General features: G+C 46.5%; 1 protein-coding gene across 1 annotated transcript; it reads left to right on the plus strand.

Annotated features, from left to right (window-relative positions):
* Nucleotides 1–5,007: 5,007 nt before the first annotated feature.
* LOC105739661 (putative uncharacterized protein C18orf65) lies at nucleotides 5,008–5,996 on the plus strand. The gene is given in 4 exon segments (XM_030808796.1): nucleotides 5,008–5,078; nucleotides 5,563–5,828; nucleotides 5,831–5,887; nucleotides 5,890–5,996. Coding segments are annotated over 4 exon segments (501 nt in total).
* The last annotated feature ends 15,005 nt before the right edge of the window (nucleotides 5,997–21,001 follow it).

Raw genomic sequence — 21,001 nt, forward strand, 5'->3', positions numbered from 1 at the left:
TTAATAGTATTTACTCCATAGCCCCATGGTGAACGTACATCACTCAGCTTTTAAATCACCTTCAATCAAGATTCGAGACTGCATGGCAGGTTGACGGGGGCAATGCCTTTCTGCTGTATGTGTTAAGTAGGATCCACTAAAGTTCCTTTTTGTGACTTGCTGGTTAAGCCAGCACGGCGAGTGGACCGGAGGGTCCAAGGGCTCCGTCCTTTGTTACGCAGGGGACACCCCTGGAAGGCCAGCCCAACGCCCACGGGCACATCTGGGCTTTCCCAGGCAGTCCACAGAGCCATCCCCGGCCTCTTTACCGCCGAGACACTGTGAGGTCACACACGCAGGACACAAAACCCCACGCAGCAGCCCCTCGCGAGGCTCTCCGAGCCCGGGTGCCCACCGCCGACTCCCACCCCAAATCCGCTCGCGGGCGCAGGACCGGTTCAGGTGTGAACACTTATGTAATCGTCCTCGGGGCCACGCCTTTCCCACCGCCCCACCTCCGCCAGAACAAAGTGAAGTTTAAAATAGAAACCAATTACCTGGCCTTCGCCGCGCCTCGGCCCCTGGAGCCCGGTACAGGCCGCCGCATGGACCCCGCCTGGCCCGGCCGGAGCCCCGCGCAGACCCCAGTTCCGGGCCAGACCCGCCCCCCTCCCCCCGGCCCCTCCACACCCCCATCCGCTCGCTCCCCTCAACCCCGCGGCCTGCCCTTCCCCCGCAGCCCCCTCTCCTCCGGGCCTCGCTCCCGCCCCCCGCCCCGCCCCGCTCGCCCCCGCCCCCCGGCCCGCACAGACCGCCGCCTTTGTTACGGTGCGAAGTTGGGCTGTGGGTCCGTCTCTTCCACTTCTTGGGTTACAGTGCAGGCGTGTGACGTCCGCTCCACACGACGGGGGCAGGAGGCGGGCGCCAGGGGGCGGGGGCGGCGGGCCAGGCCCTCCCCGTGCTTCTCCGCCCCTTTCCGCCCCGCCCACAGCCCTCCTACTGGCAGCCCAGCAACAAGCTGCCACCGCCCCCACCCCGGGGCGGGCAGGTGAGTCCCCCCGCCCCGACCGCCCCCAACCCACAGGGCCGCCCTGCGCTCTCGCCCCCGGCCCCTGGCCGCGCGTGCCCCAGGTCCCCCAGTAGCGCCCCAGCGCCGCTGCTGCTCAGACACACCGAAATACGAATGATTTAATCCAACGACACCTCCCAGGGCTGCCCAGTCCCGGTTCCGCCAGCTCCTGAGATTGGGGAGGAGCAGCATTGGGTGGAACTCGGGCTGGGAGGCGGAAATGGCCCGAGTGGGAGGGAAGGCGCGGGGTCGGACGCTACCTTGTAACCGAGTTAGGTGCCTGCAGAAGGGGAGGACGAAGGTCGCCCACGCACCCTCGGGTGACCTCTGCGCGGCCTGGTGGCCTGGCACACCCGCTCATGAACGAGGTCCCTCCCAGGGGTCTCCCTGCAGGGGTCTCCGGGGAGGAAGTGGGCACGTGGGTCCTTAACCTCTCCATTGCATCATCCCCAACCCGGTGGGTACAGAAGCGCAGCAACCCCGCGGTGCTCCCGGAAGACACCGCGTCTCCAACATTTACAAGGAGATGCTGCTCGGCTCAGGTCGGGTCCGTACGCTTCCCGAGGTGCGTACTACGCGAGCCACACACATCACTACCGATATTCCTGGGAAAGTCGGTGCCACAGTAAGTCAGCTGCAAGCGTGGGGTGGCCAGTGATGGGCTGTGCCCGTGAATACGCCCATTGTGCGGGGCAGACGCAGGCAGGGCGCAGCGTTCAAGAGGCGGGTGGGCAGCCGAACTTTAGCCACGAGCGCTTCACCTTCTAGAATTTGCCAGGGACTAAGCATCAACTCCCAGTGAGAAAATAAAATGTAAAGTTGAAAGACACATGCTGCCCTTCACTTTTCTACGGAGTTCACCTCAGTTTCAGCAATCCGCGTTCTCAGTTCGCTTTGCCCAGGTGAGTGGGCTCCATCATCACCTAGACCAAAAACGCACCAGAGCGCGCCTGCCCGGGCACCAAGGCCGAAGAAACAGCACGTTTCAAGTCCCCAGTTGCTGAGAGACAATCACAGCCCTCCTCTTTTCTTCCCCTTCTGCAGGTTCCCACCTGAATCTGAAAGTGCTTCTAAATCCCACGCTTCACAGAACGTTTGGAGGGGGAGGCGCTCCATGGGGGCTGCTGCGTGCCCATGTAGCCGAACTGACTTGAATAAAAGCGTGTCCACGTCTACATCACACATCTCTGTAAACGCAGAAGCCTGCGGATGCGCAGGGCTGGCCAGACTTCACAGTGGGCAGAGACATGGACTCATGCGCGCGCGCTCACACACACACACACACCCCCTAAATTACCTCCGGGATGGAGAAAGCCGCTGCGGATTGGCCAGCAGAGCCGTCACTCACGCCCAGGGGGCAGGGAGACTTCGCAAAGCTGTTTCCCTTTTTTTTTTTCTCCTCTCCTCCCTGCCGTTTCATTTAATGGTAAAACAACAGCAGAGCTCTGAAAGTTAGCCATCTGCGCAGAATTTGCCTTCTTTAAGGAGGGAGGCGTCAGACGATATCCATTTAAATATATTTTGTACTTCCACAAAGGATGGAACGGGAAATTAACGAAGGGAGTGGAGGCGGAAAGGGAGCTCCGAGTAAGAAGGCGGGGTCATTCCGCGCGGGGGGGGGGGGGGCGGGGGCGGGGGCCGACCCCTGCGTTGCTCTCTACACCGAAAAGGGACTTTGATCTTCCATTGATCTCGAAATTAAAAAAGTTTCTTCACAGGTCAGATTGTAACAAACGCGCGTTCCTAATTTATGAACTCGCCGTTTTGATTTTATTATTTAAGCATGCGCCAGCAATCGTGTTTCCTTAAGAAAGAACTGACCTATTTTTGGCTGGAGATAAACGATCATGTTAACAGATGTTAATCTTGTAATCTGTTTTTCCTGTAAGCACTTTACCTACCCGGGTTTCAGACCTTAAAAATAACATCTTTTCCAAAGAGACCTGACGTCACAATTCACTCCCTGAAAAATCACACTCCCCCTCCAGTTTCTTCCCCTGCAATGATTTCAAAGATATTAAATCTTTTCCACTTCATAAATGCTGATCTGTTCTGCCTCTACTCCCACAGGCTCTTATTTGCATTTCAAACTCCACAGGTTACACCAGTCGTCTTTTCAAAAAATGTAAACCAACAATGCAGCAGCAAATGGCTTTTTGTGCATCTGGATTAAATAAAGCACAGAATGAATATATTTAAAAAGAGGGCTGCGCAAGTTGATCTTTGCACACCCGGAGACCCAGTGACTCTTTATCAGCGGAATGAGTAAGACACACACACAGCCCCCAGAGCTCCCGGTCTGCTGCGGGAAGCTTATTAACGCTGATAATAGAGGGGGCTGACTTACAGACCCACATTTTTCGGGTAAAAGGCTGGTTCCCTCTGGTCCCTAATTGCGGGGGTCCACTGGCTTTCCTCACCGCACACACAAACTGCTGCTTTTAAATACCCCACTCGGCTGCCATTTAACAAACTTATTCATACAAAGTTTCTTTAAAACTTGAGGCGGTTTAATCTAAATACTGATCGTAACTATTCAGTCTGTTAGTTCTCCCTGGAAATGGCAGCGGAGGCGCCTCCCCCAACCTCCCGCCCAACCACACACACGCCACCGCATTCTTCCTTCATACACCCGGGTTCATCTCGCCACCGAGGCCTCCCCACCCGCACCCGGCGGGGCGCAGCTCCGAGGAGTCCCTGCCCACCCCTCTCCGAGTCGATGCCAGACCCTCGCCCCCACCCCCTCCCCCGCCCGAACTTCCCTTCCAGGACCTCTCACTTCTTTAATGTTAGGGTCACTTAGAAGCTCTCAGCAGACTGGCAGGCAGCCGGTGAGGGGGCCGTAAAAAACAAGGCCACCCCCCCTCCAAGCAAACACGTCCCCTAGGCAGCAGCGCGCGGTGCCCACAGGCATCGATCCCATCCGCCAAACCCTTAATAATTGAAGCGGCTCCTCGGGCCCGCAGCCCCATCACCCAACTTCATTAGCCAGAGCATTTTACTTTAAGGCAATTTGCTCTTTGTCTCCTAATGGATGGAGAGCGCATCCGAGCTCCCCTCCTCCCCCGTCGCCTTTGACGAAGTGTACAAAGCCAGAGCTTCTTCCGCGCTCCCACCCCGGCCCCCACCCCGCCCCTCCACTGCAGTAAAAACCACCTCCCGGGCGCTCGCCCCGCCGCCCGAAGTTGCATCTTCCCCTATCCTGAAATTGCAGAGCAGAGCAACTACCCACACGGAAAGCCAAGTAGCCCTCCCCGCGCCCGGGGGGCCCCTCCCCGGCGCACCCCCCTCCCCAGCGCTTCCCCTCCACCCCCAGCGGCGCACACTAGAGTCTGGGGCACGTCGGGGCTCCGGGCCCCGCGCCCACCGCCCGCCCGCGGCCCCTGCGGCGCAGCCCTCCCCCCGCCCGTGGCCCCTACCTTGGCGGGGAGGCGGCGGGCCTGGGGAGGAGGACGCGCCCGCCCCGCGCATCTGAAGGTGAAGCCGAGCGCCCGCGGCGCGGAGCCGAGCGCTGCACTAGACCGACCGCGCCAGCTGCGCCCGGGCGCGGGGGACGCGCGAGGGCGCACAGGGCCCACCGCGCGCCCGGCCCCCTCCTCGCGCCGCCCGAGCGCGCCCGGGACGCGCTCGCCCCGCGGGGGCCCCGGCACCGGCCGGGTTCGGGGGGCTGCGCGGCACGGGGAGGGGGCCGGAGGCTTCCCCCAGCCCGGGAATGGTCTGCCCTGTAGGAAACGCACACTCCACTATTGTCTCATCAGCACAAAGTTCTGCCACACTGCGGGGACAGTCTGGAGGCTTGCAGTGACTCAGACACAGCCAGTTCCTCCCCTAATAGCACTGAATCACGATTCCAGCGGCCAGTGGTCGCCCCTCATCAAGGTCTAAGGCTGCGGCAGCCCCGGCTCCCGGAGGCCGTTTCCACGCGTACACGCGCATCCATACGTACAAACGTGCTCGGGATGCGGTTCCCGCCGGCGGGCACCTGGGCACTGCGCCCCATCTGGACTGAAATGGGGACACCCCTTCGGGGGTCCCAGGTGCGTGTGCATTACACACGGCGTAGCGTGTGCGTGTCACTCAACTTCCTGGTAAATGCCTCTGGGGGTGTTCAGATGCAGGATCAATACATTAAGTCCTGAATCAAGGGTCACAGAGGTCCCGCTGGAAAGACTTCAAACAGCGGCTCTGCCACATGGCCATTTAAAAATGAAGGAGTTGTTTACTGGTGGCCTTGAAAGTTCAACTCTTATTTTTCTGTTCTCAAAACTTCTTCACCTCACCTACTCCCCAGGAGCAGTACTTAGTTGTAATAAAGTTGAGTCTGGGACTAGAAATCCTAATTTGACTCCAAAATGCTCTCCCGTTACAGGGCAGGGATGGCCGGGGTGGGGGAGGGGAGGGAGGGCGCGCGGGGGCGGGGGAGGGGAGGGGCCGGTCGGAGCTAGCGAGGGCGAGCGCCCCTTCACCGCCGGTGACGTAGACCCGGGGAGCTGCGGCCCGCGGAGGGGTAACAGTAGCTTCTCCCACCGGGATCCTGGCCATATTGTTCTCGTTCTTCTCGTGATAACTCCGCAGTGGAGGTGGATTCCGTCCAAGACGCCCAACTTGGCTCCGCGTAGCAATCAGCGCTGCAATCCTGGCGGTTACCTCCGCGGCGGCGTCTTCCTCTGCGCCTCACAGTCGCAGCCCGCGGCCCTCCCCACCTTAGGGCGTTTACAAAAGAAACTACTCCAGACGCGCTGCAAAGGGAGGCGGCGCTTGTGCCCGAAAGCTGGAGATCAGATGCGGGGCCATTCTGCATGTGTGATGTTTCTGGGGGGTGGGGGGGGGGGGTCGTGTCGAGGTCGGGGGCGGGGGGGAGTCAGGCAGAAAGACAGGGAGAACCTCTGCTATGAAGGATCCGCGAGTCCTAAAATACAAGCTTCGTGTGACTAGCGATCTGCACTGATTTGGAGAGCGGGCGTGTTAAAGGTCACGGACAATTGTTGCTGGCTTCAGCATGAATGCCTAAGTGGGATGTATTCTTCAGCAATCACATTTAAGTCTGATTCACCGAAAAGTATTGACGTGCCCACCATTCATTTCAGTACACTGTGAAAATGCACAAAGAAAGTATCCCCAAATTCAGTTAATTACAAAGCTGTAAATAGCTTGTATACACATATTATTACATACATGTAGGTAACAACAAAGATTAAAATTTGAAGACTTGACACTTTAATAGCTTTTTGGTAGGATTTTGGAATGAATATGAGTCAGTCCTATAAACCTACATTCATCTGCATTCTTGGGTCTATTTAAAAGTACCATCTTGCACTAATAATTTCCATGTGTTGAAAATGGACAAGGTAGATCATGGAATGGTGATCAAGACTTCCAAACCCCTCCACATAAATTGTTCATGACTTGCTTCCTTTTTCTAGCCGGTTTAGGGCCCTGCCTTAAGTCACCCACATGTGATTTCACTCAGGGCATTGTCTGTCTACAATAATGTTGTGCTTTTAAACGATTTCCTTTCTTACACATTTATCTACAGTGCATGCGAAATCTGAGAGCGTAATTTGATGGATGAGCAAGAGTTAAGCCCTGGTGTCTGGTGTAGCAGACCTAGAAAATGGCAGCTGGAGGGCCAGCATCATTTTGTTACAACTGAAACGTGTCCACACTGATTGTACACAAGTCACTGGTGGTTGTTCATTTGTCAATGCACTATTCCTAGCTCACTCCACACACACAAAAAAGGTATAAAAATAAAATGTTTAATACAAGTTTCCATACTATTCCTGTAACCATATTTAGCATTGCCAACATTTCAACTGTTTTAATAGCTTCAAACACTTAAAAGTAACCATTAGGAATTAAGGACACTGTTTGCCCCTGGAATGGCCCAGGAGAGCTTATCCTATTTTGAAATGTTTAAGTAAATTATAGTATTTGGATGGAGCAAAGTCAGCAGTATTAATGGTTGAATATTAATGGTTGATTTTGGCTACTTGTTTTCTTTTAGTGACGTGATATTTTACACCTGTATGGGGTACATGTATTTGTTACAAGCATAGAATGTGTAATGATCAAGTCGGGGCGCTTAGGGTACTCATCACCTGGGGTATTTATTGTTTCTATGCGTTGGGAACATTTCAAGTTCTGTCTTCTATCATTCCATTGTTATTAACTGTAGTCACTCTAGTCTGTTATCAAATATTAGAACTACTTCTATCTAACTGTATGTTTGTACCCATTCACTAACCTCTTCATTTCCCCCCCACTATTTATAATTTTATAACAGACAATAATTTTGGTTAATGAAATAAATGGGGGAAAGAAAGCATTTTCCCTTGCTATTGTCTAATGAATTATTCGTTCAGCCTTTGGGACTCCACTCCTTTCAACGTGTGATGAAATGGTGTTCAATGGTTATGGAGTGATTGAGGACGTTTAGATTAGAAACGTTCTCGAGGACTTCCATTAAAAAAATAGCTTAGAGTAAAAACCCAAAAGAACTCCACCTCCCGCCAAAAAAAAAAAGGCCTTGAGTGCCTGAAAGCTGAAAGTGAAACTGTCTATACTATAGCATAAAATCGAAAACAAACTAAAAAATACATATTAAATATTCATGCTCAAAAATTTAAGTGCTCTGATTAGACAGTTGGGTGTGCTACTCGTTAGTAAATAATATTAACCCTATCTTTGTGTAAATTTATTAGGATTGTCTAAACTATATCTGAGAAAGAAGAATTATATCATGCAACTAAGTCAAGGAGTTATCTTTTGTTTTCTGAACTAACTTAAATTTAGAGATTTCAGAGTGGATTAGGGATAAATTTGTTTAAATTATCAACGAGTATTCCTAGGTAAAGACTGTTTTAGGAGTACAGCTGTTCACTCCCTTTGTACTGTTTGGAATAGGTAACTATTTTGTGTATAAATGGAAATTGGCTATTTATTTAATCCCTGATGGTTTCAAAAATATTACACCAATCCTAATGTGTTGGGTTTTTTTTTTCCTAAAATCTTTCCTTTTCATGGAACTAAAAAATTCAGAGAATACACTGCATTTGAATATGGAGGAAGGAAGAAACAGTCCTTCAGCAAGGGTTTATCGATATGTAATTTAACATAGGATAATCCCCTTCGTGGATGGTGTGGCAAAATTATGATTATATTTTAAATAGAGTCTTCTATGAAGTGGTTTCAGACTGCTTAAATCTAAAGTTAACAGAATATTTTAAATCTTAATTTAGGAAACTGTCTCAGTTATCGTACACATTTCTTACAAACACACACACACACACAAAAGAAATCACTTCTAATGTGATCTACACCCAGAGTCTCCCGTGTTTACACTAAGATGGCTTCTTACCGAGCTTTCTCTTGTGGGGTCTTTTATTTGAGGTCAAACTGACAGTGACTTAGGTTTAATCATGGTTGAGACTTGCACGTTGCTTGAAACACTTTTGTGAAAATTTGTTCCTCCCTCTTCTGTATTCAAGTCTAAGGATGCCTTCAACAGGTAGTATGCCTGAATTTCTAGTTTGCTGAATAATCCACAAAGCATCGCCTCAAGATTGGATGCAAAATGCACCCGTTTGTGGGACAGAGAACGCCTTACTCATTTTCCCAGTAGCAGAAATCTTAAGAACTTTCCCATAGAACCAGCATTGTTAACAATCTATCCTTGTTTTCCACACAGAAAAAAAAAAACCCTTGCTGACTCCTACACTATTGTTATCGCAACATAGATTTTCCTCTTACTGATTTTTGTGCATCTATTTAGAATAATGATAAAGACGACATTAACAAATAACAATCTTGGATCACAGAGTTAGGGTATTTTTGCAATGGAGGAGAAAGCATTGTAGAAAATGTACTAGCAGTTCAAGCGACTGCAGTCACATTTTCTCACCATTTGCAGTTTTTTTGGTAACTCCATCAGGACTTCACAGCAGGTAGACGACCCTCAAATCTGTTCTTAATTTCAACTTAAGTAAAAGACACTCAGCAACAGCTGGCTTCACAATTGCTGATGCAGAATTCCACAGATGTGGTTGAGAACGGTTTGAAGAATAAAAGGAACTAGGCCATAGACCAGAATTTATTTAAGGAAAGACAAATTCAATAAAGATTCCTCTTTTGAAAGATTGCCCATGTTAAGGAAGAAAGGGACTTGTTTTTCATATTACCTTTTCTTATAATCCTACAGTATGTTAATTACTTAACAGATAGGTTGTGACCTATTAACACCACACTTTCTTACAACAGCAAAACCATTGACTTTCTCTGCCCCCAAAGCTCATTATGGCTCACCATGCATAAGTGATTACATGTGCATGTTTATGCAAACTTTTCTAAGGGAACTGAAAATGAAATAAGGGAACCAGCAATATCTCCTTCACTGTGGGTAGGCTAGGTAAACTTGTAATGAAACTGAGGAGGGAAGACCTTTGCGTGAAATCTCATTTGACACATACATGATACAGTTTGAAGGAAAGCCGCCTTGGCATTCAGGGGGTTCACTGGTGAAAGAAACAGAACCATAAGAAAAGAAGTGGTCAGCATCTGAATGAGTTGTCATAATTAAGGAATAAAGACATTTTGTTGATGGAGAGGCCAGCCACAACTTTGGCAGGGGTGGGCGAGGGACTTTTTAATCATATAACATAAAATTTACCATTGTAGCCTTTTTTTTTTTTTTTTGAGACGGAGTCTCGCTCTGTCGCCAGGTTTTCTGAGACGCGGTCTAGCTCTGTTGCCAGGCTGGAGTGCAGTGGTGCGATCTCGGCTCACTGCAACCTCCGCCTCCCGGATTCCAGAGATTCTCCTGCCTCAGCCGCCTCCCAAGTAGCTGGGACTACAGGTGTGCGCCTCCATGCCCAGCTAATTTTTAGTATAATGTCCTCAAGCCCATCCATGTTGTAGCATGTAGCTAGGTACAATTTTGCCTGTCTTAAAGACACATAGATTGTACATGCAGGAGATAACTTTTAGAAAAAACTGATTAATAGAGTGACCATAGGCCAGATGCAGTGGCTCACGCCTGTAATCCCAGCACTTTGGGAGGCCGAGGCGAACAGATCACGAGGTCAGGAGATCGAGATCATCCTGGCTAACACGGTGAAACTCCATCTCTACTAAAAATACAAAAATTAGCTGGGTGTGGTGGCGGGCGCCTGTAGTCCCAGCTACTTGGGAGGCTGAGGCAGGAGAATGGCGTGAACCCGGGAGGCAGAGCTTGCAGTGAGCCAAGATGGTGCCACTGCACTCCAGCCTGGGCGACAGAGCAAGACACCATCTCTAAAATAAATAAATAAATAAATAAATAAATAAATAAATAAATAAATAAATAATAAAAATAGAGTGACTATAATTTCACCAAAAACAATTCTCAAGAATTGTTCTTCTGTTACCTAAAATGATTGATTTCCTTATTTGGCTGTCTTTGTCTTTTCTCACCTTGTAAGCTTCAAAAGAAATATGACAGAAAGCCTTACTTCCTTCCCAAATGGAAACTGTAACAACATGAAGCCACCCTGTGGCCAAAGTGGTGTTAAATTCTCTCTGGTTAGTATTTTCAGAGCTTATTTACGACTTATAAGCAGATGACTTTAAGAAAAAAAAAAAGAAAGGAGGGGCCGGGCACGGTGGCTCACACCTGTAATCCCAGCACTTTGGGAGGCCGAGGTGGGTGGATCACCTGAGGTCAGGAGTTCGAGACCATCCTGGCCAACATGGTGAAACCCCGTCTCTACTAAAAATACAAAAATTAGCCAGGCATGGTAGCAGGCACCTGTAGTCCCAGCTACTTGGAAGACTGAGGCAGGAGAATTGCCTGAACCAGGGAGGCAGAGGTTGCAGTGAGCCGAGATCGTGCCACTGCACTCCAGCCTGGGTTGACAGAGTGAGACTCCATCTAAAAAATAAAAAATAAATAAAAAAAATTTTAAAAAAAGAAGGAGAAAAGATGTAACGCCCAGGCACACTAAAAATCAGAAAACTAAAATTACAATCAATATGAAGAAACAGAGTGGTTGACAGGTCAGGCACTTGAGATGGGTTCATGAATGTGGCCGAGCACTAAGGCACCCCCAAGCTTCCTGGCCCCAAGGAAAAACCTTCAATAAGAGAATTCATCTTCTGGGGACTGAACTAGGACAGGCGTGGGTCTCTGGGCATGACTGAAGCATTCCATTTTAGAACAGACAGAGGTGTTTTGATGTGCTCCAAACAGATGTTAAACCAATGGCATTAAGTTAAACTTGGGGGATCAAAATGGAATTTTTGTAAAGAGACAAATAGTTTGATCACGCTAATTGAGTGAGTAAATTGTATAGATTCTCACACTTTTGTGCACTTTTGTATTTCATGACAGCATTATGGTAAGTGACAAAAGGAAAACATGGGGAAGTGATACGAGATGACTAAAACATTTTATACACTGAAAATCTAAAAAAATATTTCAGGCAGGCAGTCATCATTTTAAAAATGACAAAAGTTTAAGAAACTTCTAAATCTTAATTTTTCATATCTGTGCATTTACTTATTTATTCCACATTTACTCTGTAAGCCAGGCACTAGATCAAGTGCTTATTTTATTTAATTTATTTATTTATTTATTTATTTATTTTTGAGACGGAGTCTCGCTCTGTCGCCCAGGCTGGAGTGCAGTGGCGCGCAATCTCGGCTCACTGCAAGCTCCGCCTCCCGGGTTCACGCCATTCTCCCGCCTCAGCCTCTCCGAGTAGCTGGGACTACAGGCGCCCGCCACCGTGCCCGGCTAATTTTTTGTATTTTTAGTAGAGACGGGGTTTCACCGTGGTCTCGATCTCCTGACCTCGTGATCCGCCCGCCTCGGCCTCCCAAAGTGCTGGGATTACAGGCGTGAGCCACCGTGCCCGGCCAAGTGCTCATTTTAAAAGCAGTATGTGGCCGGGCGCGGTGGCTCACGCTTGTAATCCCAGCACTTTGGGAGGCCGAGGCGGGCGGATCACGAGGTCAGGAGATCGAGACCACGGTGAAACCCCGTCTCTACTAAAAATACAAAAAATTAGCCGGGCGCGGTAGCGGGCGCCTGTAGTCCCAGCTACTCGGAGAGGCTGAGGCGGGAGAATGGCGTGAACCCGGGAGGCGGAGCTTGCAGTGAGCCGAGATTGCGCCACTGCACTCCAGCCTGGGTGACAGAGCGAGACTCCGTCTCAAAAAAAAAAAAAAAAAAAAAAAAAAGCAGTATGTATTACATGCTTATTATGTAGGGAATCTTCCTAAGAGCTTACATTTTATGTCACTTAATATATCACAATAGCCCATGAGGTAGGTGCCACTATTATCCCATTTCGCAGATGCTGAAGGAGAGACCCAGAGTTCACAGTCCCGCCCATCTCACAGAGCTGGCGAACGTCAGCCATGGATTTAGAAACAGCCTCGACCATGATGCCAACCCATACATCCACCTACACTGAGCTGTACGCAGCCGAAACACCACAGCCCTGGCTATTTTAAAGACAATTTTATAGACGGACAGGGCCAAATACGTGTTTTCTCACAATATGTTTAGGAACTTGTCACACACTCTCATGTCCAGTTCTCGTTCTGCTTATTGGTCATTTGCGCTTGTGTAAGCTACGCAACTTCTGGTTCTGTTTATGTCATCATGCACTTTGGCATTTGCCACTTATCATGAAGTGTTGTTAGTCTTCCACACACCTAATATGTGTTACCTATTTGTGCAAGAATACCTACTAACTAGCTGGTGGAGACAGAATCTCCATGCAAATATTTCATTTGGTTTCTCAAAGGAGTTGAGCTGGCTTTAAAAAATATATAAAATACAAAAGAAAAGCTTCAGCAGTGGGAGGAATGAGGTCAGGAATAATAAGAGTGGAAAAACAGAAAGATCAGGATCAATTTCAGCTCAACCAGTCTTAACACCAGCACACGTGGATACATGTCTAGTCATCCTTTGAATTGTCAGAAGCGGCAGAATGTTCCCCTGAGCTTCCTAGTACCCAAAGCAGAGATGAAAGCACTAGCTTTACAAGATTTGTGCTGTCTGTGAAATGAGTGTAACGGACTCTGTTCACAATGATAGTGTCACCAAATAAATTCTGACAGTATGCCGCATAAGGATTTGGAGACAAAAATCTATCAACCCATAACTGACTGAGAATTTATAGCAATTACTTTATCTGCAAAATGGGAATCACACAGTTATTTTTAATGAGAAAAATTTAAATGTGAAAATCACTTAAAACTGTTTTCATACTGTTTTTGTATGAGCAAATGTAAGTTATTTTCTTAATAGCACAGGCCGCCTCCCCAAATAGCAGTTGATATCATCAATATTATAAAACCGTATGTTAATTTAAGATGTTTTAAAATATCTGAAGGCAAAAAAAGTCATCTCTAATTGTGCTAATACTCTTGAAATGGAAGTCATTTCTAGAACCATTCCTTTCTCCCGCAGATTTTTAAATTGTGTTTGTTTTCAGAGTGTCCTTGGTATCGCCATGCCTAGCAGAATCTGAGATTCGCACCTCAAAGTGTGAATGTTTACAAACTGTTTTCACTCAAGACCTAGTCATGCTCTTCCCCTGTGACTGCAGCCTGCCTCTTCCTCCCAAGGCGCCCTGTCTACTCCGAGGCAGGGCCCCTGTAGGGCAGTACTTGGGTTTCAACAGACAGACATGAGCCCAGAGGCTTCCTGGCACAGAACTTGTCAGCACTTTGCTTTTCCCCTGTTAAATTCCAAAGCTAACCAGCCCTGCGCCTCTGGAAGAGAGAGGGAGGCCTCTGGACAGGCTCCTTGGTGTGCAGAAGCTTCTGGGGTGTGGACTTCAAGGCATTTGAGTGAGATGCAGCGTGTGCAGGACCTGGACGGGCACTCTCGCTTCTTTATTTCCTACAGCTTAAGCCCTTTGGCTTCTAGAAAGCCTTTCTTTAAAATAAATACAGAAAAGATGTGTTACACTGTGAGTTACAATACAATACAATCATCCATTAAGTACCAAACTCTGTTCAAACAAAGTTCATGGACGGACTGACAAATTTACAAAAGCAAGGAAATCCAAAGAGGAGGGGCTGCCACTCGCTCCGGGGTCTCCCTGTAGTGCTGGGCAGGCTGTTTGTGAAAGTGGGCCAACAGAAAGAGCTGCGGGACGGTTGTTTTTCTTCTTCTCTCTCATTCGCTTCTGAGTTCTATTACCTCAGTAAATTCAGGGTATTAGTAAATGAAAAGGAAGCCTTAAGCACAGCCAATTTTCTATATGTTTATTTATTTCCAGAAAATCAATTACCCCATCCTTACATATCGGGAAAAACAATATTCCACCGCCCCACCCCACCCCGACATCTAATTTTTTTTTTTTTTTTGAACTTGCAATTGAGCTTATCCGGTTTTTTATATTGGGGCTTCACCTCAATGGAGCAGAGAAGAAATATTAGGCAAACTAATAATAAACTTCTATAACAAAATTCTAGGTCTTGTATTCTTTAGGAAACCTTCTGTGATAATATGATTTTACTAATATTTCCACTTGTAGAAAACATTTCTTTGGAGCAATACGAAAAAGTCTAATAAAAAGGCCATATTCGTGCAGTATTATATAGACAACTGCTAAACTATACTCACTTTCTCAATGCTAGGAAATTTCATCTTATTTTTAAATACAATAGTGTGCACACATACTCCTATATTAAAAACTTTGATGAAACTTTGTTTCAAATTACCAATGCCATAAAAAGAATTTCAAAAACTGAAGTTGGCTTTGCAAGGACCTATAACAATATTATTTTCATTTTATATAATGTTCTTCTTTCCCACCATGAGACGTTTTTGTGCAATATTATGTCACCCTTTCTTGTCCAATTTTGGACAAGAAACTGCAATTTTGCAGGGCAGTTAATAGTGCGAATATCCTATTCATTTCAGTACCTCTTTGCTCTTGATTAACCTAGGCAGAGAATAAAGCTAACACTGCTCATCCATCTAAGGGGACTGGAAAAAGCCTGGTTATCTAGCATGCTAAGAAAAAATATAGAAACCAAGTAAAAAACAAATTCTGATTGAAAATGTTTAAAATACTGCACCAAAAAGTGATTTCCAAAATGTGATGTCCACATAAGGACAGAGTTACACATCTACACAATTGTTTCTCTCTTTCGTGTATGAAGATGCCCATTTTCAAAGATAATATGTAGACGGTGCCATAGATATGAAGATGGGAACAATAAATTATCCATGATTATTTACAAGACAAAAAAAATGAGTGCATTAATTTTTGAAACGTCTAATCTTCCAGCGACCAGAGTGGCGGTGTTTGTATGAGTTTATGTGTCTTCATACCCGCTGTGCAGAACAGGTGACCACAATATTCCTTCTGAAATAGGAAAGGAGGGTCTATTTATGGACTTACAATACACATGTGCTATTTTGAAGTGTTTTCTCATTTAGTCTCTTTAACTGCTCACAACAGCAAAAGGAAGTGGCTCAGAATTTTTCACACCATTTACAAGTTTAAAACTCATGGCAAAGTTGTTCTGTTTCTTACATGTCACAGTCAATTGGTTTTGAATGGTTTTGAATCCATACATGTTTTTAAAAATTATGTGTCTCAGAGTATAGTTCTTAAAATCTATCTTCCCCCTCCATGTACTATAAGGAGCTTTCCTACAGGCTTTATGAGTTTCACCCTGCTATATGATGAAATCAAGGCAGAACAATGTCTTGAGCAATGATGTATAATTTCTAAATCCCCTGGTATAATGGACACTGAGAAATTTTAATAAGAATGATGATTCGCTAACCAAGATTTTCTTGTGAAACGTATCGGTGATAAACTGCAAATCTGTGACAATTCCTGGATGGACTCAGCTTAATCGACCAATGTCACTTGCATTCATGGTTATAACTTTAGCAGTCTCCAAATAATGAATCATGTTAAACAATATTTAAGAGGCTAAAGGTACACAAGGAACATTGTGCGTAGTGCCAGTAAAATCACCAGTCATATAGGCTAAAGTGTTAATTTTGATATGGTCATGGCACTTGGCATTATCACAGTGATAATATTAGACACATAAGATGAGCAGAGAACCAGTCGTTCATTCATTCAGCTGATAAGAGTATTTGTTGAATTCAGATTCCCTGCGAGTCATGGTGCTAGGCCCGAGGCTTCTTCACTGCAGACAGTGTCTCAGCCAGCAAGGAGGTTACCAGGCCTGCACAGATTTTGTACTAGGCAAGGGGACCTTGCCACGCATTGGATTTTGACTAGAACCCCAGGCACAGGTCCCACAGCACTATGCCTGCCCCTGTCCAACTGGCTGAAAAATCTACCATGGACCCTGTGGGTCACTGCTTCCTGCACCTGCATGGTGTCCACTGTGCATGGCCAATGGCTGCAGGAATGTGGACTAAAGCCCCAGCCCGCAAAAGGAGGAGGCGAGATTGATCTAAGCCAATGCGGTTGTCCCAGCCCCGGACTCCCAGCCCCTGCCTTGCCAGCATTTGGAGTAGATACATCCATATGATGTAATTATGGCAAGGGGACAGCAGGGAAAGTTGGCTGGGGGGGGACAGGTGGCTTCTAGCAAAGGGTCTTCTTGTGAAGAAAAGGAATCCCACGTGGGGAAATGGTGACTGGCTAGTCCTGGGGCCAGTCACCGGGAGCAGCAGTAATGTGGGAGCAGGATGCCAGTGGCTGTGCCACCCCAGGGGAGAGGGAGCCCGGGAAGCCAGCCAGGAGGCGGAGGGAAAAGAGGGGAGGAAAATGTGGTTCTGAAGCCACCAATGTCACCCAGCTTGGAACAGAAAACCTCCACTGGACTTTAACGAATTTTCCTTATTGTTTTAGCCATTTTATTCATGGATTTCCATTTATTTTCATTGAAAACAACCTAAACCTGTGCTGAAATGGTGGTTTGCTTTGCACTCTTCCTCACCAGTCTGTGAGCCCAGTGAGTGGCGGGGACGGTGCAGGCGGAGAGGGCAGTGTGCGATGGTGAGAGGGAGCCAAGGTCAGATCACCGAGGGGCTGGGGCTGACAGTGAAGAGGCAACACGGCCAGAAGCACGGCCAGCGGCCACAGATGGGCTCTGAACAAGAGAAGACACAGTCAGATGTGTTTTTAAAGAGTGCTCTGTCCTTTGAAACAGATATGTTGTAACAATTGCTTTCTCCTCTCACTGAGGAGAAGGGTGTGGTGGCAGAGAGTCAGGAAGTCAGATAATCAACCTGCAGATCAAAATCCTGAGTTGTCTCACAGACAGGTGGAGAAAGGGGTGTCTCTGGAGGAGATTGGGGAGGCACAAGGAAGAGCTGCTGGGAATCAGGGAGGTCAGGAGAGACGCTCACAGGGAGACGTGACTCTCACTGGCTTTTCCTCAAAGACCTTGGAAGACGTGGCCACGAGTGTCAGATGCCACAGAAGTGGCAGTTGCGGAGCAGACGGTGGCGCTTCTGTTCAATTCACCAACAAGGACATGGCAGGGGCTGCAGGCAAGTAGCTTCAAAGGGCAAACAGCAGCCACCAGAGCCCTGCCACGGAGAAAGCGGGTGGTGGGGTCAGCGGACTCTCAGAGCTATACTTCCAAGGGTGTTGGGATGATGGACTTCTGTCTTCTATTATGGTTGTTTTAAGATGGGAGAGATGGGAGTGTCTTGAACACAGAGGCAAAGGCATCAGCAGAGATGAAGAAGACATGATTTTAGAGAACGAAGACAGCACCACAGATGGTAGCGGGACCCCTGGATCCCCACACTCGGCTCTTTCTGCTCCTCCTTGGTGGAGCCACTTGACTGACCACAATGTGCAAAAACACTGTCACTCACGGGGCTAGGAGCCGATGTCGCTCCCATGAGTGAGTTTTGAGAGAGCACTGGCCAGTGTCCGGGTGAGCGAGGCTCCACCACTATGAGCAGATGCCTCCTCCGTTCATAGGATCCTTCCTTGAAAGGCCCGTTCTGAGCACTGTGGAAGCAGAAGCGAACTTGCCCTTGCTCTGCTGCAGGGACCTGTCTTGGCGACCATCCTTCTGTCCTTGCAGGCCTGAGACTGGCCTGCATGCCATTCCAGACACTAGCGGCCCCTCGGTACCTGAGGCCTGGAGGAGGGAAACCTCCTCAATATGCAGGATTGCAACACTTTCCTTTCTTTTCACCAAGTTTTGTTTGAGCAACCTCGGGGCCTAGAATTCTTCTGAACTCCAGACTAGAGGAAATTGGGAATAACATATATATATATATATATATATATATATATATATATATATTTTTTTTTTTTTTTTTTTAAACAGAGTCTCACTCTCGCCCAGGCTGAAGTGCAGTGGCGTGATCTCTGCTCACTGCAAGCTCCGCCTTCCGAGTTCACGCCATTCTCCTACTTCAGCCTCCCGAATCGCTGGGACTACAGGCACCCACCACCACACCCGGCTAATTTTTTGTATTTTAGTAAAGACAGGGTTTCACTGTGTTAGCCAGGATGATCTCGATCTCCTGACCTCGTGATCTGCTCGCCTTGGCCTCCCAAAGTGCTGGGATTACAGGCATGAGCCACTGCACGTGGCCAATAAAATATATATTTTAAAAAAGAAAACAGATAGAAAAAACAGTAGTGAGGAAAGAAACCAGGAAAACGTATTGCCCCATTTAAATAGGTGTTGGTTGTGAAAATATAATCATAACTATCTAGGATGGCAATCTCCCATAGTCTGAAAACAAGAAGAGAAAGAAAAGGCACAATAAGATTTTTATTTTTGTTGGATGGAAAACGGAAAAGTTTGTTAATACTGGACATTGACAGAAAGTCTGAATATATGAGTTTAAAAATTATGAGTAACAACTAGGAAAAATAAGAAGAAAAGTTTATTAAAAACTTGAGGGAATCATGGCAAATAGAAACACAGTTGCAGAATAAGTTAAAGCACATTGGTGATAAATCAGAAGGCTCTAAGACTAGTGGTAAAATATAGTTATATGCTCTGCATGAGAGACAACCCTGAAACAAAACAAGAAGGGTGAATACAAAACGAGAGACACCAGGCAATATTAAGAAATACAAATAAAACATGATAGTATAAACCACAGGCAAAACAGAATGCATGATGGAAAGAAATAAGACAGCTCGTGTTGATGAAATTAAAAGAAGATTAAAGTTATGGTCATTTATTTAGCTAATACTATAGCTTCAAAGCATATAGAGGCCAGGCACCGTGGCTTATGTCTGTAATCCCAGCACTTTGGGAGGTCGAGGAGGGTGGATCGATTTCAGCCCAGGAGTTCAAGACCAGCCTGGGCAATGTGGCAAAATCTCATCTCTACAAAAAATACAAAACTTAGCCAGGCATGGTGGCAGGTGCCTGTGGTCCCAGCTACTTGGGAAGCTAAGGCGGGAGGATCACCTGAGGCTGGGAGTTTGAGGCTGCAGTAAGCCATGATCACACTACCACACTCCAGCCTAGGCAACAGAGTAAAACCTGTCTCAAAAAACCCCAAAACAACACCATATAAGGCTAATAAGTATTAAGACAAAAGTGGACAAATCATCAATTATCTTAATTGACTTTCACATCTAACAGAAATAATGGATTAAGTATGCAAAAGTAGCTGGGAATAACAATGAGTAAGCTTCAGCTAATAAAACACAGAATACTATTGCTAATGAAGACAGAATACAGTCTCCTTGCAAATACACATGAAGCAGTTACTTAAAAGCAGACCCTGAGAACTTACCGACAAACTCCTAAGTACAGAAACCATGAAGGCATTGTTCTAAACCACAAGACAAATAACTAGGAATTAACAATAAGAAAATAGCAAACTCTTCACTAAAAAAAGAGTAATTAAAAAATTGATGCCCTGAACCTGAAATAAAAAGTGGAAAGAAAAAAACTGAGCAAAAACTTAAAATACCTTACATTTAAAATACCTATTTACCTATAAATTTAAAGATTTTAAGACAAGAAAAAAGTCAATCAGAAATTAGAAAGTATTTAGGGAAAAAATAAATGAGGGATCTAGGTATCAGATATATGGGATTTGCCAAAGTGAAACCCAGAAAAGTCTTAAAAATTCATTTATTATAAAATACATGAATGAGGGTTTCAACTCAGAAGTTAATAACAAGTTGATGTCAACAGAAGTTATCAACAGTTATCCACATTTATTTTTCAAACACAATTTAATGAAATAAGTAGAAATAATAATCATTCAGTTGAACAATAAAATTTAAAGCTATTTATTTTAATAAGTAAATTATCAGATAAACTTTGCCAAGTCTAAACAATAGAACAAAATAGAATAAACATAATAAATCAGTAGGAATAAATAATATAAAAATATTTTCATATTATAAAAGAATAATGCATTTATACCAATACGCTTAAAAACAAATGTTTCTAAAATTATTTTAAGACATATAAACTACCGGCTGGGCACAGTGGCTCATGCCTGTAATCCCAGCACTTTGGGAGGCTGAGGCAGGCGGGTCACGAGGTCAGGAGATCAAGGACCATCTTGGCCAACGTAGTGAAACCCCGTCTCTACTAAAATACAAAAAATTTGCCAGGCGTGGTGGCGCATGCCTGTAATCCCAGCTACTTGGGAGGCTGAGGCAGGGGAATCCCTTGAACCTGGGAGGTAGAGGTTGCAGTGAGCTGAGATCGTGCCACTGCACTCAAGCCTGGTGACAAAGTAAGAGTCTGTCTCAAAAAAAAAAAAAAAAAAGGAAAAAGAAAAAAAAAAGAAAGAAATATAAACTACCAAAATTAGCTTGAAGAATAAGGCTGGACTCAGTGGCTCAAGCCTGTAATCCCAGCACTTTGGGAGGCTGAGGTTGCATGGATCATTTGAGGTCAGGAATTCAAGACCAGCCTGGCCAACATGGTGAAACCCTGCCTCTACTAAAAATACAAAAGTTAGCCGGGAGTGGTGGCGTGCACCTGTAGTCCCAGCTAGTCGGGAGG

This window comes from Nomascus leucogenys, unplaced genomic scaffold (assembly GCF_006542625.1).
Source record: "Nomascus leucogenys isolate Asia unplaced genomic scaffold, Asia_NLE_v1 000854F_79605_qpd_obj, whole genome shotgun sequence".
NCBI lineage: Eukaryota > Metazoa > Chordata > Mammalia > Primates > Hylobatidae > Nomascus > Nomascus leucogenys.